Source organism: Leptidea sinapis, chromosome 18, assembly GCF_905404315.1.
Source record: "Leptidea sinapis chromosome 18, ilLepSina1.1, whole genome shotgun sequence".
NCBI lineage: Eukaryota > Metazoa > Arthropoda > Insecta > Lepidoptera > Pieridae > Leptidea > Leptidea sinapis.
The window spans coordinates 4436356-4460996 of record NC_066282.1 but is presented as its reverse complement, the minus strand read 5'-3'; the positions used below and the strand labels follow the sequence as shown (position 1 = coordinate 4460996).

General features: G+C 35.9%; 1 protein-coding gene across 1 annotated transcript in view; it reads left to right on the top strand.

The window, feature by feature from the left end:
• LOC126969332 (lethal(2) giant larvae protein) overlaps positions 1–24100 on the top strand; it is a 59548-nt gene extending 35448 nt beyond the window's left edge. The window contains exons 3-9 of the mRNA XM_050814688.1: positions 14557–14734; positions 15513–15759; positions 16788–16975; positions 18492–18671; positions 21146–21234; positions 23264–23383; positions 23903–24100. Coding sequence (XP_050670645.1) covers positions 14557–14734; positions 15513–15759; positions 16788–16975; positions 18492–18671; positions 21146–21234; positions 23264–23383; positions 23903–24100 — 1200 coding nt within the window. The remainder of the gene's footprint in view (positions 1–14556; positions 14735–15512; positions 15760–16787; positions 16976–18491; positions 18672–21145; positions 21235–23263; positions 23384–23902) is intronic.
• Positions 24101–24641: the final 541 nt, after the last annotated feature.

Genomic DNA, 24641 nt, shown 5'->3' with positions numbered 1-24641 from the left:
GAGGGAGGAGACTTTACCAGTAGGAGGCTCCTTTGGACAGGATGCCGGCTATATTATGGGTACCACTACGGCGCCTATTTCTACCGTGAAGCAGTATTGTGTAAGCATTACTGTGTTTCGGTCTGAAGGGCGCCGTAGCTAGTGAAATTACTGGGCAAATGAGCCTTAACATCTAATGTCTCAGGGTGACTAGCGCTATTGTAGTGCCGCTCAGAGTTTTTGGGTTTTTAGAGAATCCTGAGCGGCACTGTATTGTAATGGGCAGGGTGTTTCAATTACCATTACTGGAACGTTCTGCTCGCTTAGTCCCGTATTGGCATAGAAATGGTCTATACACGATGCCGATGTTTATGCTGGATTTGTATCGAGAAGCAATAGTGGTGCTTGAGCGCTACTGTTTCATTTAAAGGGCACCGTGAAGTCAATGTTACAGAATGCGTAACAATCAACTCAAACAAATCGAATGAGAGACAAAACATACCCTCTGTAAATAGGGATTTTGTTATCGTGTTGCTCTCAAGGTGACGAGAGCAACCGGGGTGCATTATGATGAAGAATTTGCAAGTGGCCTTTGTATTATAAGAAATATTGAAACTCCGTCACTATCTGTTATAATCCAATTCCGGTAGCAGTCCTCGTTGTATGTATTTCGAAATAAGAATGCATTTATTATATTAGAAACTTCGATTATTTCCCGCCAGTTCTCATAATTTTTTTCTCAATAGTAAATCAAATATGGAATGAAAAATAATAGAATAATTGCAGTGATTGCTTTGTATAAAATGTATACATGGTGACGTCGGTAATTGTTGACACTTCAAAAGCTGGGTAAATAAAAAAAAACGTATCGCGAGAAATGAGGATTCCCGCTAGGACGTCCCATCCAAGAAGACCTGCAGGGTGCTTATCATCGATATACAGGGCATGCCCTGAATAGATTCCTACAACAATCCCTACAATTTGAAAATATGAACATATAAAATATGAATATAAAATTTATGAACGATGCTGGACTCAAACCCGTACTCTCTCGGGTTCCGTTCGAGCACTCTTTCCAAACCGAGCCAACCGTTTGGGTCGTAAAGTTTGGTTTATCTTGTTCAACTATCAGGTTGTGGCTCTACCTTATTATCTTACATTGGTTTCTATGCTTTTCTTTCTCCCTTAATTTATCTATATATATAAAAATTAATTGCTGTTCGTTAGTCTCGCTAAAACTCGAGAACGGCTGGACCGATTTGGCTAATTTTGGTCTGGAATTATTGGTGGAAGTACAGGGAAGGTTTAAAAGGTGAATAAATAGGAAAATGCTCGGAATTAAATAAAAACAACAAATTTGTTTTTTCTTTGATGCGAATTTATTGACGCAACGGTTTGACAGTTATGCTGTGAAACTATTGTATTACAACAACAGGGTACATTTTTACGAAGCAATTCTTGATTTTATGATATATTATTGACAAATTCATAAAAAAACATTATTTTATTTATTTTATACAGAACAACGTCTGTCGGGTCAGCTAGTTCAAAATAAATTGTGCCAATGCATTAGGTTCCCACACTGCTGAAATCCGTGCTGAGAAATACCTACCTTACTTAAGCAAACGGTTCGAGTTAGTTATTTCAAATTATATTTAAAGTACGAAATAGAAAGCCGCATTAAATCGAAATGGTTTTCCATTAGTTTCACAGTTAGCAATATAATTTATTGATCCGCAGTGAGATGTGATTGCATTGCATACAATCGGCAACGGAAAGGGTGATCAAGGAAAGCTGCTCTCGGATTCAAATGTATTCTTTTGTGATGCATCATTTGTGTCGCTAAAGCTACTTTCTCGTGTCAACAGTACATGTCGAATGACTCAATGTTATACAAACAGACGGATCTAAATTTATTGTTGTTTTGTGTGAAATGTCTATTTCAGCATAACAGAATCGTAGAATTCCCGAATATCTCTACGTTACAGATTTTAGCAAAATAATAAGTGAAGGAAACGATAGATTAAGTAACAGAATAATAATTATTAATAAGTATAATTTATATAGCAACGTACGCTTGCAACGCTGCGGATATTTAGGGACTTGTGCAGCAATGCTGTGTAAAAATACTGCAATACGAGGGGCATACTGAAATGATCGGGTAGTCTTAGAACCTTAATGACATACATACAATTAAAAAAAAGTTCAAAAACAAAAAACTATGTTGGTTTAAAGTTGACACGTCGTTGACAGAAATGGAGCTCACGCGTGAACATTTTCGTGCCATAATTTATCACTATTTTCGTCGCGGCTTATCTCAAGATAAATGTCTCAGTGCACTTGTTTCGATTTATGATGTTGAAGCACCGAGTCAATATACCGCTGGTATGCCGAGTTCCGACGCGGTCGTGTGTCGCTCAGCACTGGTTCTTCTGCAAGTCGACCAAGAACAGCGGTCACGCCTGAAAACATCGCAGCTGTGCGAACTATTGTATTAGTTGATCGTCATGTGACATACAAGCAGATTCAGGCTGTTATCAGTATCGGAATGAGTGCAATTCAGTCGATATTACATAATGAACTTTGTGTAAGAAAGCTAGTTTACCGATGGGTACCCCACAATTTGTCCGATGAGCAAAAGGCGGTTCGTGTAGATTAGTGCCGGAATACTCTGCAACGCTTCAACAGAGGGAAGTCAAATGCCGTTTATTATATCGTCTCATGTGACTTATCATGGATTTATTCATACGAACCTGAAAGAAAACATCAGTCAGAAGTTTGGGTCTTCGAAGACGAGGTCTAACCAACGAAAGTGGTTCGCTCCCGCAGCGTGTCAAAGAAAATGTTCGCTACGTTTGTCTCGAAAAAGGGGCATGTTGCTACAATTCCTTTACAGGAACCTCTGAGTGGTATATCACGGTTTGTTTGCCAGAAATGATAGCCGAACTCCGAAAAAATAACCCGTCGCATCATCTTACATCACGAAAATGCGAGCTCCCATACGGCTCGGAGACAAATGATTTTTGAAGCAGGAAAACGTTGAGCTGATGGACCATCCTCCGTACAGTCCTGACCTGAGCTCAAACGATTTCTTTACATTCGCTAGAATGAAAGATTTATTTCGCGGTCAACGGTTTAAGGACCCCGTAGCAGCTGTGGAAGCGTACAAATCAGCTATTTTGTCAATATCAACTTCAGACTGGAATTACTGTTTTAACGATTGGTTTGCACGAATGGAAAAGTGCATTAAGTTGAACGGAGAATACTTTGAAAAACAATAAAATACAATTTAGCTATTCCGTGCATGTGTATTTATGTTAAATATTGTCCGCCGTTCCGATTAATACTAAATGACTACTTTCTCGCTGGCCATTTGTATGTCACATGTTAAACGCGGCAAATCTTACTTCTACTTCCTTTATACTGTACCTTTAGACTGTCTCGCCAAAATCTGGCACGAGACTGAGGATGCCTCGTGTAGAAGCGAAACACGTGTCGAATTGTTTAAAGACAAATGTTGGCGGAACTAACACTAAAGAAAACTCAAATCATTTGTATAATTATGGATTTCCGCAAAGTAACGCCTACTTCAATAAATTTTATAGTACCTTTATTTACTTACTATTACACATAATATAAGGACATACCATTAACAGTCTGATAGCGGAACGGCAAAAATGCCATTCATGAGTGTTATTTCCGTGACCTTCATGAATAAATTGATTTTGATTTGATTTGATTTAAATTGCAACACGCAGCCTATAGAGAGTATATTTGCTATATTATTAACTAGGCTTATAGATCGTTTATGAGATGGCAATGGTAGTATTACACAATAGGTTGGTATATTACCAGGCGTGGCATACTTACATACATAATTACATGACGCTGACGTACACCGTAATGAATGTTAATTACTCGCCGAATATCGCTTAAAACCATATGTGACATTGTTTTCCATGCCTGTCATAATGACTTTTTAATTAGCTATGGGGAGTTAGTATTTTTCTACGCCGTATCTGTAAACAACGTGTTACAAAATACTCTGTAAAAAATATAATTAATTATCAAAGCCAAAAATTTTGGCAACCCTAGTAAGCTGTCATGTCAGGGAACCAGACTATTAAACAGAAAGGCCTACGTACCTATTTTACCTAAAAATTGTCTACTTTAATAGTTTTTCTATTTTTCAATCATAAATGTTTGCTACCACCATACAAGGATGTCATTATACTCAAGTGCTGCCTTCAAAAAATGTCAAGTTGGAAAAAATAATAATAATAATATTGACACACTTTTTACACAAATTATCTTGCCCCAAGTTAAGCATATATAGCCTGTGTTATGGGTTACAAGACAATGATATATTTAATACAATATACTTACTTAAATATAAATTCAAATAAACATATATAAATACATTTAAACATCCATGACTCGGAAACAAAATCCATATTCATCATATAAATGCTTGCACCTACCGGGATTCGAACCCGGGACCTCTAGCTTAGTAGGTAGGATCGCTAACCACTCGGCTATACAGGTCGTCAAAATGGTTATGTGAAGGACATATTGTATTTGTCCGAATGTCCAACGGTTGCCGAGATGGAACAGCGTCTTGGATCAGTTTTCGCACATAACAGCGACGATGGTGCGAAATGCCACACAAGCATATCCTGACGAGCGAGGTTGTGTATTGAGCAAGGCGGGCACTTTGAGCCGTTTCTGTAAATTTGACGTTTATTATGAAAAAGTAAGTGTTCCCTTAGGTTATTTCGTTGGGTTAGGTCTTATAAAATATTATATGTATCTATTTCGCTCGCCATCGCTATTTGAAGGATAACTCCGTTCTATTTAAGTGCACTATTTTCCACACTCAATTTAATAAAAATCTTTTATGATTTGTATGATAGTCGATGATTCGTTGTCACTGCATCACGATATACAATAGTTAAATTTATCTATTTTACTGAACAGTTCCCGGAATCCCACGGCTCACATACCGAGTGACACAACGAGTCGCGAAATGCTGTCGCGGTTAATGCGTACAGTCAAGCACAAATGTTTTAACGCACGTGCTTCTCTCACACGACATTACGATATTATATAAACTATTATTAGCATGAGGTGGACTGATTGTTTTCCCACTTTAAGAATATAATAGAAATTCCTTACATACAGGATAACATTCTCTCGGCAATGAAACATATAATTTTTTTGCATTAAATATATGCCGCGGTTTTCGCGTTTGTAAACACAAAAACATGTTTTATTAACAGATTATGGGCGTGGCTTAACAGTTTTGTAACATAAAATATCTTAATATGTTTAGGTACCGCGAGAAATGCAAAACATCACCCGCGTTCGCCTGTGGGGAATGAAATTAATGCATTATTTTTTAACGTTCACTGAATGAAGACGTATCTACCTATCATTCGTAGCTAGCGATAATTCTATTTAGTTTGTTTGCGATGGAGTGGATTAAAGAAAATACGTTGTTTTTTATACAACTGATAACAGAAACACCGGCTCTTTGGGATGTAACATTGGTAGATCATAAAAATAAATACAAAAATGCACTTCGTCGCAACTTATATTTGAAATTTAAAAAAATATATCAAAAGCTGCAGCGGACGGACTGTTTTGCTAACATGTATTTTTAACATGTTTTGTTTAAGCTTGATAATAAATATTTAATATAAAAACATTTTTGGGTTAATAATGAGTTAGTTCGCTAATAATAGTAATTCTTTATTTTTTTTTTTGTAATTTTTATTATATTTGAAGCAGTTATCACAGAATATAGTTTTAGTTAGAAGTAGAGAACGCGGAGCAGTAATTTTAGTTTTTTATTCTTCTTCTCCATTTTTAAGGAAAATTAACGATGATTAAAGTACAAGAAAACACTATGTACTGGCACAGACTAAAAAGTTTAACTGTAATGGTATTGTAATTATTGGAATTAAACTGGACGGGCGTCGAATTTAGCGATTGACAATCGACTGCATAGCTGTTTTTGGGCTATATGGTTGAGCCGTTTAAAGCGCTCACAATAACAGAAATAGCAAAACAGAGAGAGACAGGTAATGATAATATGTCATTTGAAAATTATTTTATCTATGTATAAAGACCAATGACGTTCTATACATATGGACATATCATTCGCATGCTGATAACGGAACGGCAAAAGTGTCCTTAAAGAAAAAGTTCTTAAATAATACATTAACGACTCAAAATAAAGATGGTGTGAGTTATCGTCGTTAAGGTTATTTTATTTATATATGATTGATGTCCAAAATGCGGAAGTAATAAAATAAAACGAATATTTTTTCATTATATACAACAATATTATTGACAAGTCCCCAGACAAGGCCCGCTTGTCAGAATGAAACAATCGGGTTCTAAATTCAAAATATGTAGCTGAAACTGAAATAGTGTTTACATTGCTGCCTATTGACCGATAATATTTTAAACAACTGAGTAAACGCAGAAATGTATAGACATAGCTGTCGAAGGTTATTATGGTGTCATTTGTGGCATGTGCCATATTTCAGCTTTGATTTTGTATGAGGTGCATTGTCTATATGTATTGAACGTCATTGTTAAAGACCATACAGACCTAGTCTAGGTACTAACTGTTATAAATTTAATATCAACATTGTTTTGAATAGTGCATTATTTTTATTTTATTTAGGACAACAAACAGTGTTACTTACAACTAGTTATTCAAATAATTACTAATTAATTTACTATTGATAGTGGGGGTCATGAACAATCTTATCAGTATATTTATTTATAAACTAAGTACATTGCTAATACTGTGTGAACTATTATGAATTTTGGATAAAAATATTGTAATATTAATTTAGTATATTTTTGCACGTGACTGTACATTGTACATGTATGTGAATATAATGTGTTCCCACGGCGGTTACGTCGGTTCCAGTTGCACGTCTCTAATAAGGTGACATAATGCAATCAATTGTTTTAATGATGACTCGGGTTTTTTTGTACGTGAAGGACGTTTGCGTATTATTGACGAGTACGGTGTAGCCCACTGCCTTAATTTATTATTGTTCGATATTTGAAATGGACTATAGATTGTTTGGTAGGCGTAATAAAACCAACTGTGAAAAAAAGAATAGTGCTTATAACACCTACCTTTACTGCTCGTCCGCGCACATAGCATCCACCGGTGCACGGCACTACAGGAACCAACGTGGTTTCAACAATCGAGGGGCGGCCAAGAACTCTCGGACAGTGAGTTACCAGTGGGAGGCTCCTTTGCACAGTAAACCGGCTAGATTATGGGTACCACAACGGCGCCTATTTCTGCCATGAAGCAGTAATGTGTAAACATTACTGTGTTTCGGTGTGAAGGGCGCCGTAGCTAGTGAAATTACTAGGCAAATGAGACGTAACATCTTATGTCTCAAGGTGATGAGCGCAGTTATAGTGCCACTCAGAATTTTTGGTTTTTTCAATCATTTTGAGCGGCACTGCATTATAATGGGCAGGGCGTATCAAATTTCAAAAATGTAGATGCGAATATTTTATTAACTCTTGATTCCAGATTGCAGTGGGGCCCCCATATTGAAGGATTGGCGAATAGGCTTAGTTAAGAAAATTAGACGGTTAACTGACATAGATTTTAGCGAGATTAGTATAATTTAGTTATTTTCATAGTATTATGTCCTATGGTATATTATTATGGGGCAGTGCGGCCGATATTAATACTATCTTTGTGCTGCAGAAGAGGGCTATTCGTATACCTAGGTCCTAAAGAATCATTAAGAGAAAAATTTAAAGAAATAAACATTTTGACTGTTGCTTCTCAATACATTTTTGATAATGTTCTGTATGTTCATAAGCACATTGAGGAATTTTCTAGAAACTGTGACATTCATAATGTTAACACGAGGAACAAACATAAACTTGTTATGCCTACTACTCGGTTGGGTCGAGTTAGTCTTTTGTTGGGCGATGTATATGCTTCTACAATATGATCCCAGAAAATGTACAAAACAAATGTGTTACGAAATTTAAAAGAATTGTTAAAAAACGTTTGTGTGGGAAATGTTATTATAGCATAAACGATTTTCTTAATGACACCACGGACTGGGAATAAAGCGAAAACCCTCAGGCTCTTTAATTGTAAATGTTTATTGTACGATATTACATTGTAATCCATATTTTATATTAAAAAAAAATGCCCGCTGAGTTTCTTGTTTCTTCTCAGGTCTGAGGCAGTCTCTTTTGAATGGGTGGTAGATTTTGAAGTTCAATAAGTGATTTGAAATCCTATTTTGAATAAAAATATTTGAATTTGAATTACCATCACATGAACATCCTGCACGTCTCGTTCCGCATTTTCATTAAAAAAAATTGCCGATTGCTAATCAGAGGAACACGCTTTTCAATGTCAAGGCAGCTATCAAACGGAAAGTGATAGTGCAATTTCGCGAAAGTTTCTCAGATCGTACTAAATTGGCGTTGATCCAAGCACCGGTCAGCAGTAATGTGGTAGTAATAAAAGTGTTACATCAGCTCTTTAATGACACTCGTAATAGTGAATTTAAAATAGAAGCTATAGGATAGGGCGCGGACAACATAGTTCGGAGTTTCATTGGTTCCTAGCACCGGGTCGTTATTCATAAGGTATTTGGGGTCTGATCGCTAAATTTAAATATAAAATTCTCATGTCGGGGTGTTTGTAGTTAAACTCCTTCGAAACGGCTTGGCCGATTCTCATGAAATTTTGAGTGCATATTGGGTAGGTCTGAGAATCGGACAACATCTATTTTTCATCCCCCTAAATGTTAAGGGTGGTCCACGCCAAATTTTTTTGACATTTTTTTATAAATTTGTTTTTTCACCCATCTACGATCAACAGTTACTTTTGTATCGCGATTTTAATTACGGCAAAACAACGTTTGCTGGGTCAGCTAGTATAAAAATATAATTCCATCCACTTTTATACCGAGGAGAGATTTACATTGTCGATTTCCACGTCCATGCTCCAACTTAATAATGGAGAAACTGTGGCAATATTTTCAACATAATTTCCATAGTTTTTTTTTGCTTTGGATATAGTTTCATCTTTTTATGTGAAAGATCTTACGGTACCTATTCATATGATGGTCAGTGATACGTCCTACATATATCAGAGAACTGCCAATCAGGATTCGAAAGAGAATAATTGCTAGTCAGGATTCGGAACAGAGAAAGAAGAATCACACTTGTGAATGTCAGATTTTACCATCGCTTCGGAAACGTTGATCTTTAATGAGAAAGGAAGTGGCAAGAAACTCATTGTCACTCTTTTACAGTTTCAACATTTTATATTATACTAGCTGACCCAGCAAACGTTGTATTGTCATCATAGTTAATAACTGTAGTTAATGTACCAACTATAGGTAGCTAAAATTAAGTTTGGTTTTTACCTCCTGAGAAAGAAAGATACAAAGATTCTAATTAGTTATTCATTTTAAACTATTCATTCAATTCGATTTCTGAACGACGGGGCGCACATAAATGTAATAATAATACTCTTATTTTTATTTAATTCCGCAAATTTTTATATTTTAATATTTATTAATATAAATTTTTAATATTTATTCACCTTTTAAACCTTCTCTGGACTTCCACAAATAATTCAAGACCAAAATTAGCCAAATCGGTCCAGCCGCTGTCGAGTTTTAACGAGACTAACGAACAGCAATTCATTTTTATGTATAGATTTTGATTGAATGCAAAATTCTGAGCGCCATTGCAATTGCACTCGTCACTTTGAGGCATAAGATGTTAAGTCTCATTAACCGAGTAATTTCGCCTGCTACGGTGGCCATCAAACCGAATCAATGCTTGCACATTACGGCTTCAGGGCAGAAAACAGCGCCGCTCTGGTACCCACCGATGGGACACCCTGTGTAAAGAAGCATCCGAGGGCTGCCAGTAAAGAGTACGAAAAATGAGTATCATTGAAGAAGAAATTGTCATAAACATAATGTTAACACCAGGAACAGACATAAACTTATAATGCCTACTACTCGGCTAAGTCGAGCTAGTAAGTCTTTTGTGGGGCGATGTATATGATTTTACAACAAGATACCAGAAAATGTTCAAAACAAAAGTATCACGTTATTCAAAAGAATCTTCTCAGGTTTGAGGCATTCGTTTTGGAATGGGTGGTAGTTTTTGACTTTCAATAAGTGAATTCACATCCTATTTTGTTTGAATAAAAATATTTGAATTTGAATTCATTTTATAATTTTAAAAAGGTATTTTTTGTGCATGACATTGACATAATGACATTAGTGGCTGCGTTCAGAAATGTTCGAATGTGTCTTGGCTACTTGGGGATACCAACATATATTAACAATAAATTCGTCGACTTTTTTTTGGTATGATAATGGGTTTGCATAATATTACATCACTGGCACTAGTATAGTAAACTTTGTGTAAAAAGAGTATTTTATAGTTTATATATTTTATATTTTATAGCAACTGTTGCGTAGTAAGGGGTATTAAAACACGAATGTGGGTTTATATGATAATAGTATCACATGAGTGTTTGAATACCTAATTATCAACAGTTGCATACAAGACTTTATCTACACCCATAACATGAATCCTCTAACATTAAAAAAACAAGTCCTAGTAACCATTACATCATCCAAACGAGTGTTGTAATGTTGTGCTGATTTTTATTACAACACTCCTTTGGATGATGTAATGGTTATTAGGACATTGGGTGTTTTAATGTCGGCAATAACGTTTTAGAATCTTTATTATAGGATTTAATGCATGGGTGCAGATAAAGGTATTTTAGCATATTCTATTTTAGAGTACGGTTGGCAACCCTAATCCTTTCACAAAGTGTAACTTTTCTTGTTTACATTGTCACTAGTAATGGCATGTGTCGTATAACGCTGACACTCCGCCGTAAACAATGCTAATGCTTCGCTGGTCGCCAGTTCACCGTAGCCTAAATATTTACACAGGTGATAGGTTGCCTTCCGCTGCTATACCTATGACACGTGTTAAAGCTAAGCTTTAACACTTAAGCTAAGTAACTTAAGCTAAGTTTTAATTAAATACTTACTTACATGTCTCGGGATTCGAACACAAAACTTACCAATTTTTCTTACGATATTTGGTTATACAGGATGATTTTTGAGAAGGGTGGTGATGGCCAAGTCGGAAAATACGACACTGGAGAAAAGTCGTGAAAGGAGTCATGCCCTCGATTTTTAAGTAATCAATAACTGCATATTTAGTTATTGGTTAAAAAATTACACCCTATATTATTGAACCAATGGACTCTTGCTGATAAGCACTCGATTTTTCAAAATTTCGAAATTTTTTATTTTATTTTATTAAGTTTTTTCTTCCATACCAAATTTAATCAAAATGTGTATGTATATATGCAATATGCATCAAAAATGCTATACTTGTTAATGTTGATCCAAAATTTTAATTAAATTTAGTCAGTAGCTTTTAGTTTTGCCCGGGCATTCATACATACAGACAAAAATAGTACTTGAAAGTACATTTTTGGATTCAGTAGGTATTGTTTGTAGAGCACACAGCAACTCCTGTAAAATATTTCAATGAACATTTCTTAACAATATGGCATTTTAATGTGATAATCCTTAGTTCTGGGATTAATAATTATAAAGATTTATGAACGATGCGGGATTTCGGTTACAAATTTAATTTGTACATTTCTTACTTTGTTACGTTTTTATTATTTGTATAGATTAGAAGCAAATTACTAAGCGATTTCCTATGGTATTGAGATATCTAAAGCAGACTAAAATGATTAAAATTGCTGCTCATAAAGTTAGTATGAGGATATGAAATGACCCACAAATAGGAAATGTGGGTAGTACCTATAATCGTTTCAGCATTGATAAGGGCACTCCTCGAGAATTGCCTTATCGTTATCAGTGATATGATAACAAGCTGTTGATTCATCGTAAACCTGTTGTTTTACGAATATTTTGTATTTTACTATACCATTATCACCACAAATTAAGATATCATTATTATCCGGATATGTGGCCACAGTACATACAGGTTTAAAAGAATGACGGAAAGTCATCTCCAAAACAAAACATAATATAGACGAAGCATAGTACAGTGCGCGTACGGTTCAAATAAGGATAGGAATGTCAATAACCTCTATCTGTCAAATGTCGCTTGAAAAGTACTATTATAAAAAAAAAAAAACAAAAAAAATATCTTTAATCAAAATCAAATTTAAATAAGAACGTTAAATAGTAGTAAATTTTCTAAATATAATATTTACTAAATTAAATGCATATTTCACAGTCACGTTATGGCGTAAAATCGATCCTATTCTCATTTGAATCGCATTGTAAGTTTCTAATAAATAAATAAATAGATAAATAAATTCTTTATTTTGCTAGAAAACATGTAACAATGGGTGTAAATAGTTTTAATGTATCAATGTTATCGGCCATTTCTGGCATGCAAAATTATTATTAACAAAATTCTAGTTATTATTATAATTGATTAACAAACTCTATATTTTAAGCACTTAGGTTAATTTAAATTACAATTATTATTTTTAAATGTCATTATTTAAAGACTAGAATTCATATATATTTTAAAGTCAATTTAATTTAACCTAATGTGCCAACATTTCATTTATGGAATAAAAACATTTATCTATAAGCCATGTAAAAAGATCCTTTTTAAATCGTTGGACGGGTAATACGCGTAAGCTTGGTGGGAGTTTATTAAATATTTTTATACACATGACATAGCTACATTTTCCGTAGGATGCATTATGATATTTGTGTGCAATCACCAGTCTGTACCAGTCTATACGATATTATCCAGGTTCTGATGAGTTAACTGACGTATTGTTAAGCTTTCATTACTCGAACACTGTACTACTACGAGTGTAAGCTTCATACATACAGTACACTGTAACGTCTTACCTTTAATACTCAACCAACTTTACCAGTGATGGATTTTTGGATAAAACGCCGGCTAGGTTGGGTACTACAGCAGCACATTTCACTGCCGTGAAGCAATAATGTGCATACCTTATATAATTTCTATACTTCTTGACAGAGCCTCTAGCTGCTAGACAATCGATGTAAACAGGCCAGTTTTATAAGTTTAGTGTGCGTGACAAGCTACGTCTTGCACTCGCGATTTGTGCTAGTGTGTGTGAATTGTTCAAAATACGTGTCATTGATCTGAGGTGCAAACATTATTATGTTTCGGTTTGAAATGCGCCATAGCTGGCGAAAGTCCGGGCTAATGAGACTTAACATGTTATGCCTCAAAGTAACGAGCGCAATTGTTTGCTTAACTATTAATTGTATCAAGTACTTTTACTTTTATTTGTATAATTATAATGTATAGCTAAGTGATTGTGAACTATTTTTTCTTTTATTAATTTAACTCTGTTGGTGTAGACTTAATTTAGCAATTGTACAAACCTCAGTGGTTTTTATTGCTTTGAAACCGCAATGTAAAATTTGTTTTTTATTAATAAATATATAAAAAAAAAAAATTGTCCCACTGCTCAGATTTTGGTATTAATATCAAAGGAAAGTAGTTGTCTAAACTTTTGTGTAACCTAGTCTTGTCACATTCCACTTCTCCTCTATCTCTCTTTGGTATTGGCAGCGGTTTTACTTGACATGAAGTATACGCTTGCTCAGTTATCCTTATATAAAAACGGTGTGTACTACTATCTAGGCAAGGTTAATAAAACGAAACACAAATATTTTTTGTACTATTTGCATAAGTTAAATTAAAGAGAGTATGGACTTCGGGGTGATAAAAAACTCTTAGAATGTAGATATTTAATATAATTTGCTTGATCAGTGTGACACGAGAAACAGTACTGAAAGTGTGCAGACAATGGTTTTTATAGTAACGCTTGTTAATGTTGCCAACAGTACCTACATTCACAAAATATTTAATTATAACTGTATGTAAATTACTCTGGAAAATTTGTTCTGACTGTGGGTTCACTATGCAGACTTTAGACGATGGAACGTTATGGAACCGATCGTGACCTAGGTCAGTCTCCTTAAATAGACAAGAAATAAATTGCTCAGCGTGCCTTTAGAAGTTTTCCTCTTTCTTTGTTCTCCGTCCGATCAGAGTCCTATCCGTATCCGTGAAAACACGGTCCGAAGTAGGCGTAGAACTATTTCTATGGTAGTTTACGAACTAGATCCGGTTTCCGTCATTCGATTTCTTTCCATCAACTATTAGAAATAGTATACAACTACACCGGACGGTATTTTCGCGGGTTCGGATCGGACGAATTGCGAAAGCGCTCTTAAACCCTTCAAACCGGATAACAAATCTATTTTGCAGTAACAATAAGTCAGTTACGGTTGTAGAGTCCGTCTCACGAAACATGTCCCGCGATATTTATTGGAAATAATGATTATCTATTATCAATTATTTAAATTTAATAGGAGTCTAAAACTCTAGAGACCAAAAAGTTTAAATAATCACGAGGCTAGCAATATTTCTTCGCATTACACTGTTAATAAGGGTAAATTTCGTTTGTTTCAGACCGTGCAGCACGGGTTCCCACATAGAGCGTCGGCGCTGGCGTGGGACCCCTTGCTGCGGTTGGCTGCCATCGGCACAGCGAGCGGCGCCCTCAAGGTATACGGTCGGCCCGGCGTCGAATTCTATGGACAACACTCGAATCCAGAGACCACAGTCACACAGATACACTTCATACCAGGTACGAACTACATAGACAGATTCCCGTGATTTTCTGAAAATTCACATATAAAATATGAAAACAAAATTTTATGAACGACGCGGGACTCGAACCCACGCCATTCGCGTTCGTGCGACTGCTGTTCCAACTGAGCTAACCGTTCAGGTGACGTAGCGTCATAAAATCTTGTACGCTTTGTTCAACTCTCAGGTTGTGGATTTTATCGGTTAGCTCAGATTCGATTTACAAGAGCGACATCTCAAGTCAATTTCCTAATATGCAAATATTGGGGTTGAGCAGGTTATCAACTGTAATGTAGATCCTAGTAGTTAATCCCAGAAGTGAGGGCTATCACTTTAAAAACATAACAAATTCTCAAAATTTATTCCGTTACTAATCGTTATAAAGTTTTTTTTTCCTATTGGGAACCGTTATAAAGTTTTTTTTTCCTATTGGGAACATAATACTGAAAATGGCTATTATAATGTACCACTTGTATTACAATTTACCCCTAACTTAAGCTAGTAAGTAATTCCTACCTTAACGTAAACTGCTAGATAGACTTAACTAAGATGTGTCCAATAACAATTTTCTTAATGTGGAATACATTATTCATGTGTTATCACTTGTTATGGAAGTTTATTTCTAACATCGCTTCGCGCTCCGAGAGAGAATAGCAAAAGATATTTACAATGTACTATTCGACATTCTCGGCATATCAAAAACAAATTCACTATAGAAATTTATTCATGAATCATCTAAAGAATTGAAGTGAAACAGTAAATAAAAATGGTTTCAGGCTCGGGCAGATTAATATCACTGTGCGACGACAACACCCTCCACCTGTGGGAGATCGAGGAGAAATCCCTGGTGGAGCTGAAGAGCCACCTGCTCGAGGGGAAGAACAAGAAGATATCGTCGATATGCGTGGAGGCGTCGGGGAAGAACGTGCTGTTGGGCACGGAGGGGGGGAACGTGTACGTGCTGGATGCGAGCACCTTCTCCGTGCACGAGGATGCTATTTATCAAGATGTTGTTATGCAGAAGTAGGTGTTTAAGAGGAGAAAGAACTGTGCTTAGGGATGCAGCGACCCTATATTATGGGGGTCCTGTTTCTTAATTAAGGAGCTTAATTTTTAGTTTTGCCATTTTTCGCGCAGAGTTGACTTGTCACTGCAGCTAACCCCGTTCCTTCAAGAAGAGCAGGTCAGTGGGAGGCTACATTGCACAGGATGCCGGCTAGTTTATGGGTACCACAACGGCGCCTATTTCTGCCATGAAGCAGTAATGTGTAAACATACTGTGTTTCGGTCTGAACGGCGCCCCGTTGCTAGTGAAATTACTGGGCAAATGAGACTTAAAATCTTATGTGTCAATGTGACGAGCGCAGTTGTAGTGCCGCTCAGAACTTTTGGGGTTTTTCATGAATCCTGAGCGGTACTGCATTGTAATGGGCAGGGCATATCAATTACCATCAGCTGAAGGTCCTGCTCGTCTCTTCCCTTATTTTCATAAAAAAGATATTTCGGAGAGACTTCGGATTTTGTCCTTTGGTCGGCCATTCCTGTGCTTTCCAGGATCACATGAGTGATTGTTTCATCATCGTCAAGACAGTCTCTGCACTTCAGACTGTCGGCTATACTGATTGCGACTCTTTTTGGATCTATTGTAGCCATTGTATTTGCAAGAGAGTTTGGGCGGCGGTGATCACTTATCGCAAGGTGACGCGTGATTATTTATATCTAATTCTTTTTAAACTCTCAAATCTGCAGTTTGATTTACACGAATTTAATTTGTACACAAAATTTATGAATGAATCGGGACTCGAACCAGCGACATCTCGGGTTTCGTCCGAGCGCTCTCCCACTAAGCCAACCGTTCGAGTGTCGTATCGTTCATAAATCTTGGTTATGTCTTGGTTTTGGGTTCGATCCCCGCATCGTTCATAAAATTTGGTTACAAATTTAATTTGTGTAATTAATCCCAAAAGTGAGGGTTATCACTTTAAAAAAATTACTAATTGTTTAGTTTGTTTTATCATGTATCTGTAGCATCAATATATAATATGTTCTAGTTGTCCCGAGGACTTCAAAGTCAACCCGGGTGCGGTGGAGTCAATATGTGAGCACCCAAAGTCACCGTCGAAGGTCTTGATTGGCTACAACAGAGGTCTGGTCGTGCTCTGGGATAGAGAGAGTGCCACTCCCACCCACACATTTGTGTCCAATCAACAGCTGGAGAGCTTGTGTTGGAACGATGAAGGTGAGTTATATTGTGATGATGGTTAGTAAATGAAGAAATTGTATTAGTAAAACTAACTGTATGTTTAACTCTATTTTTTTATGAAAATAAGGGACGAAATGAGAAGGAACTTCAGCTGATGGTAGTTGATACGCCCTGCCCATTACAATGCAGTGCCGCTCAAGATTCTTGAAACACCAAAAAATTTCGAGTGGCACTACAATTACGCTCGTCACATTGAGACAACATGTTTAGCTTCATTTACTCAGTAATTTCACTAACACAGTAATGTTTACACATTACTGTGTTGTACCCATAATCTAGCCGACATCCTATGCAAAGGAGCCGCCCACTGGTTTAATTATTATTTATTTAACTTTACTCACGATTAATTGGTGTTGGTGCCGACGAGTTTTAGACCCATCAGAGATCCTTTATCAGGATCAGGGTGTTGTGAGCGCGCGGTCGTGCCGAATTGTGATACAAACTTTTCAGTTCTACTGTGCTCGCATTACCGCCGGCGCAGCCCCCGTATTTGAAGCCGCGCATTATGAGCGCAAATTCGCAGTGCTAGACGGGGCGCGACTGCGAACCGATTAGTTTTTAATTGAATAATTATGATTGAAATCAAAATTTGTATGTGTAGTGTACATGCGGGGTAGTTCTTCTGTCATATAACAACTTTTGCTCTGATTTTGTTCGCGTTGGACATTGTTTGTTATGTCCAACACATCCTAATAATACATATTATATGCAATATATACTTACCTATAATTTTAAAGGAAGGAAAGTATGAGAGTGATATTGAAAGAAGAGTGAATGCAGGAAACATGGTGAATGGAGCTTTGCACTCCTTTATCAGCAGGCAGGTGTCTAATAAGGCTCGTTTGGCTGTGCATGAGGGGGTGTTGGTTCCAACACTCATGTACGGAAGTGAAAGTTAGGTATGGCAGAAAAAACATGAAAGCAGAATAAATGTAGTTGAGATGAGAGCGTTGAGAAGTATGATAGGAGTTAAACTGAGTGACAGGATAAGAAATAGTGAGATAAGGAAACGTTGTGGTCTGAAAGAAGATGTTGTGACAAAAATTGAGAAAGGTATGCTGAGATGGTTTGGACATATCGAGAGAATGAATGAAGAACGATTGATGAAGAAAGTGTATAAGGCCAGTGTGAATGAAATTGTTGGAAGGGGTAGACCTAGGCGGACGTTTCAAGATCAAATCAGGGACGTCTTGAAAAAAGGCCAGGGCAAGAGTACTCTAAACCGGAGAGCATGTATGAAAAGAATAATGAAAGTGGACGAAGCGAAACAAGTATGTAAGGATCGTAGCAAGTGGAAAGAAGTGGTCTCTGCCTACCTCTACGGGAAAGTATGTATGTGTGTATGTAGTTTCCTGGTTCTTTCCATTCGCTCTTAAAATAATAATGATAATAAAGCTCCAAATAGTTTAGTACAAAATAAAAACTTTCTGTACAATATTTAAGTTACTATGTTTTAGTAACTAAAGGCTAAAAATAATATTTTTATTTCAAGGTGATCACTTCACTTCTTCCCACAACGACGGCTCGTACGTGACGTGGGAGGTAGCAGGTGCCGCCAGCGATAGGCCCCTCAAGGAACCGATCACTCCATACGGACCTTACCCATGCAAAGCTATCACCAAGATACTGAACAGAACCAGTTTGGACGGTGATGAGGTCGTTATATATGCAGGTATGTTTTTAAACTAGTTATAGGCCGCAGTTTTTTTTTTTCAGATTATTTTAACATAGACAAAGTTTTTCTGTATGTCTCGGCATGTTAATGTCGTCGGTGATCTTTTAATGTTTAAATGCCTTATTCTCATTGCAATAGTATTCATGAATTTCGAAGTAAGCTGGGAAAATCCAGTTTGGCTTGGACAGAAACTTTTGAAGTATTATTTTGTGTAGATTAAAATCAGAACGCAAAAAAAATAGCAATATCAATGCAATCGCTCAATAAACTATCGTTGAAATGCTTCAAAGATGTTATTACATTTGTATGACCTCATATAGATTTGATGTGAGACCAGTACGTTTTTTTGGGTTTGTTATTATATTATCGTCTGTTATTTCTATGTTTTTTTCATAAGAATTATTTATCAAAACAGCACGAGATCTTTCTTTTAATAATTGTATTTTAGTTTATATCCATAAACTTATAGTATACTACCGTAATAGACGAACCCCTTTGTGAAAGTTAGATAACTATCCTTACTTAATTACCTTAAAACCTAGGTGTGAGAAAGAGATGGAATAGATAACAATAAACAATTTAGTGTCCATTAGTCTCCTGTCAAATTGGACTGCGTTTTAATTTTAGTGTTTTTATCGTTATTGTTCTGTGTTTTGTCGGATATTTATTAAAAAATATAATGTTGTCTTGTTCTGTATTAGATTGTGTTATTACAAAAGAGAGCTGTTCGTGCTATATATCAGCTTGGTTGTAGACAGTCTCTTAAAGAAAAATTTAAAGAAATAAATATTATGACTGTTCATTGTCAGTACATTTATGAAAATTTAATATACGTTCACAAAAAACGTCACCTTTTTGCTCTTAATAGTGATTTTCATTATTATAACACTAGAAATAAGGGATTGCTTCTAACTAATTCTAGTAGGCTTCATAAGATACATAATAGCTTTAAGGGTAAATGTATACACTTCTATAATAAAGTCCCAGCCACTGTTCAGGCATTTTCTATAAATAAATTTGAATGTTTTATAAAAAAAATGGCTCTGTCGTAACTCCACTGCTGAATATCTAAATTGATCGGACAGCCTGGGACTAGATTGTGATTATTTTACAGCGATAGAAATGACTGTACAATATTGTATATTTTTATTGAAAAGAGCGCAAAAAAAGAATGCTGGGAGAGTTTCTTGCGCCGCTTCTTCTCTCTCAGAGCGCCATTTGTTTCCGAAGCGGTAGTAGTATCTAGTAGTTATTAGAAATGACATCAAAAAGAGTTCTAAAGGAATCAATATTGAGAAAATAAATGCCTTTTATACCTTTACATATAGCAACAATCCAACTTAATGAATATTTCACAGGTATCACAAATACTGACTCTTCAATACTATTTTCGTGATGTTTATTTGCGTAGAACGTATGCACTAAAATATTAAATATTGTATACGTGAACTTGACGCCGTTTATCAATATTTGTCATAGGGTTTGACCAAAAGCAAAATTTATTGAATAAGCGTTACTTTGCGGAAATGCAGTAAAAGTGCGGCTTACGGCTCCAACACGTCCTGAGGACGTCTCGTGTAGAGGCGAAACACGTGTCGAATTGTTTTAAAAACAAATATTGGCGGAATTAACACTAAAGAAAACTTAAATCATTTGTACAAAAGCAAAATACTTTATTAACACCCTTATTCATAATGGTCCGCTAACTTTAAACAGCCGCTTACGAATGTTTTTTCTCATTCTGACTTAGGTCAATAGAAGAAGACAGAGTGAGAATTAGCAATGCTTTAAGTTAGCAGACTATTATGAATAAGGGGGTGAGTCATTAATATTTTAAATTTAGTCTCGCCGTAATGAGGAGAGTTTGCGTATGTAGTATGCTAAGTTTATGAGTTTATCCATTCCTTCACAATTGTTTGATTTCGAATCGTTTTTTTTTTTCTATTTAACACCTTTTTACTGTTATATACCTATATACACTTTACGTAAAAGCTTTTTGTACTGGAGAATACAACAGGCCTCTCGGAAGTGATAAGTGACGCGACGCTATGCGATCGAGCCATTTACTTTTCTTTATGACAATAAGGGACGAGACGAGCAGGACGTTCAACTGATGGCAATTGATACGCCCTGCCCATTACAATGCAGTGCCGCTCAGGATTCTTGAAAACCCAATAATTCTGAGCGGCACTACAACAGCGCTCGTGACCTTGAGACAAAAGATGTTAAGTCTCATTTGCCCAGTAATTTTACTAGCTACGGCGCCATTCAGACCGAAACACAATAATGTTTACACATTACTGTTTCACGGCAGAATTAGGCGCCGTTGGGGTACCCATAATCTAGCCGGCATCCTGTGCAAAGGTGCCTCCCACTAGTTAGTTAGGACTAGATAGGAGATATAAATTAAATTAATTGAATTATTAATTTAGTTAGTAGTTTCCTGTATATAACTTATATTTGTGTATCAGGTGGCATGCCAAGAGCGTCGTATTCAGACAAGTACACAGTAACTGTTCAACAGGGTGAGAAACACGTCGCGTTTGACTTTACCAGCAGAGTGAGTATATTTGTATATAAATGTGTGTGTGTGTGTACTTATGTATGCACGCAAGAAGTTATACTTCTTTGGCCTAACAAAGCAAAAATCCTTAAATTATTTATTTCTCGTGCTATTCTACGTTTGTATAACAATATTGCAAAAATCTTGCAACGATGGCTTTGATAATTAATTATAAAATAACCAATACGGCTGTACGGGCTTGAACCCTTTGCCTATCCTAATAATGGACGAATAAACAAAAAAAATACAAATGTCGCAAACTTCAGAAAAGTAAAGGAACCAACTTCACCCTGTTACTTTTGTGTTACAGTGATGCGTGCGCCTCTTAAAATTTCACTCTCATCATTTATTTATAACGCGCCTTAAGAAGTATAACTTTAAAAATTTGTATCTTTGTGTTTGATGATAAGATTTAAAAGTTTTTATTTTATATCAGTATCGACAATACCATACATAACGTACAAAGTAGGATGCTACTTTGCACAGTGAAGTTAATGGGCTACTAAGACTTAACATTTAAATAAAACACATTTTTTTACATTAGATTTCGCGTAAAAGTTACATTTTTATTATTATATTAGTTAACCCGACGTTTCAAGACCTTTCCAGATTGTTTTCAGGGGGACTCCAGTTTGCAATGTAAAAACTAAGTCACAATTACACTCGTTTTAATCCTTTAAAAAGCGTTTTATTTAAATGTGTAACACTTGCCTTAATCAATGAAAATACTAACCCCCTTATTCATAATAGTCTTCTAACTTAAAGCATTGCTAATTCTCACTCTGTCTTCTTCTATTGACCTAACTAAGAATGAGAAAAAACACTCCTAAGCGGCTGTTTAAAGTTAGCGGACCATTATGAATAAGGGGGTAAGACTTAACATCATACTAAATCTTACGAGTTTTACTATTGCAATTGACATTGCAAGTGCTTTTGTGATTGTACTTTTTAGTCTTTCAGCAATTCTAAACGATACTAAATTAGTATCTAGTGTATATGTATATAACCAACCGGCAACCGGGACTTATATAATATATACGTCCCGGTTGCCGGGTAGCCGGGTGACGGCTGTCCGGTAACACATTCAGCTTTCATACGACCCGAATATGTCTCGAGTAGCGTTCTTACCGTCGACGCTAGTTCCGTGACGTAGTAATTACGCATACGTAATTTAATTTTTTATCTTCTCTAAAAATGGTACGTGATCAATTAATTACCAAATTAATTACAATGAATTTTGTACCGACAAATAATAAAATAGTTATTTATGCAACTGTTGTGTTATAAGGGGTATTAAAACACGAATGTGGATTTACCACACGAGGCGAAGCCAAGTGTGATAATAGTATCACATGAGTGTTTTAATACCTAATTATCAACAGTTGCATACAAGACTTTATCTACACCCAGAATATGAATCCTCTAAAAGATTCTGGAACAGTTTGCTTACTGCTAACATTAAAATACCAGTCCTAGTAGTAACATAATATCATTCATTACTGATTATATCCAAGTGAAGTAAATATTAATGAAACAATTATTTATTTTAGTAGTAATTTACATTTTGTATAGTGCAATAATTAAATTTCTCTCGAATATAATGTTCTTTTGCAGTTTTGAAAATGAATCGCTCATTTTTTGTAAACAAAACAATAAAAATATTGAAGAAAAATAGTGGGGATTCGAATAACCTGCTTTTTTTTTTACGGCGCGCGACCTTCTGGTAGTGTGGAACGCATGTTAACGAAAATGTTCTTTTTTTGAAATTCATACAGATACCACGCATGGAGCAATAAGAATGTGGCTGTCTGTTGCAACTCTTTGCGCATGAAGGCATCGAAAAAAAAACATGGGAGTGTTGTTATGAAATTCAATACAACATGACAACACTCGTTTGGATGATGTAATGGTTATTAGAACATTGGGTGTTTTAATGTTGGCAATAAGCTAACTGCTTCAGAATCTTTGACAGAGGATTTAAAGCAGGGGTGTAGATAAAATAAATGAATGAATGTTTTGAATTCAGGTAATAGACTTCTTCACAACGACACAAGTGCCGCCCGACGGCGCCCCTCTACAAGAGGACCGGCCAGCCACTCCTGCGCAGCTCCAAATGCAGACTGTCAACCAAGTTGCCGCCGCACTGGTACGAATCGCGTGACATTATCGCTATTATTAATACTATCATTGCTTAATAAGTCCATATAATTTTGTGTGTATGAGCTATCTGATATATTATGAAAATTTATTAAATTAGGTGTTATATTGCGGTGTTTTGTCTCGTGTAGAGGTGAAACACGTGTCGAGTCGATTAAAGGCAAATCTTAGTAGACTCGTGCCCGTGAGAGAGTGCTCGTGAGAATTTGGCTAGTCAACATCTGAGGATGCGTCTTGTCGAGGCGAAACACGTGTCGAATCGATTAAAACACAAATTTGAGCAGAATTTATACTCAAGGAAACTCACAACGTTTGGATATCTGATACATAAACTGAGTATCAGTCTGTGAACTGTGAAATATCTTAATGGTCCTTCGAGCTGTGTTTGGCTGTTCAATCATCCTTTGGTATTTCTGTAGGAAGATGATTTTAAGCGAGATTTAGAAGCGTTGTTGCTGTCTGTATGGTGCTAGCAATAATACCTAAGAATTTATATTGTTATCCGCAGGTTGTGTTAGCAGAAGAAGAGTTGGTGGTGATAGACCTGTGCGATCCAAAATGGCGGCCGCTGCGTCTGCCCTACCTCGTTTCCATCCACGCCAGCGCCGTCACCACCATGTACCTGGTGGACAACATCGCCGATACCGTCTACGATAACATTGTGGCAGCCGGTGAGTGTCGAGACATAGACCGAGCTTTTTTATAATGATTGAAGGGCCTTGGATTGATATTTGAATTTGATAAAACGAAAATTCGTATACTGTTACTTACGAGAGTTATTAGTATAATAAGTATAATCAAATTTTTATATATATGGAATAGTAATTTGAATTAGTTTAATAAAAGCCTAAACAAAAACAAAATTTTATGCAACCTTTTTTTGTACCAATCAAAATTACTTTATTCCTTTAAGTCATGGAAATGAAGTTATTATTAAACCATTTACTACTGCGGAAAAAGGTTTAGCTTTAATGAGATGAAGTGGCAAGAAAATAATTGCCACTCTTTTAAGCGCACAATTACAGCTTCATCATTTTACAAATAATTTGAATTACTGTATATATAAAGTAATGCAACGAAAATACTCAATGCCGTACTCGTGTAAGTCCAAAAAAAATTAATTATATTAATAAATAAAAACAATAGTAATTAAGTACTGTAGATGCATCAAACCGCACACTCTGTAAATAAATAAATGTTTCATGCGAGTATTTTACTATCAATTTTAAAAATATAAATAAAACTAT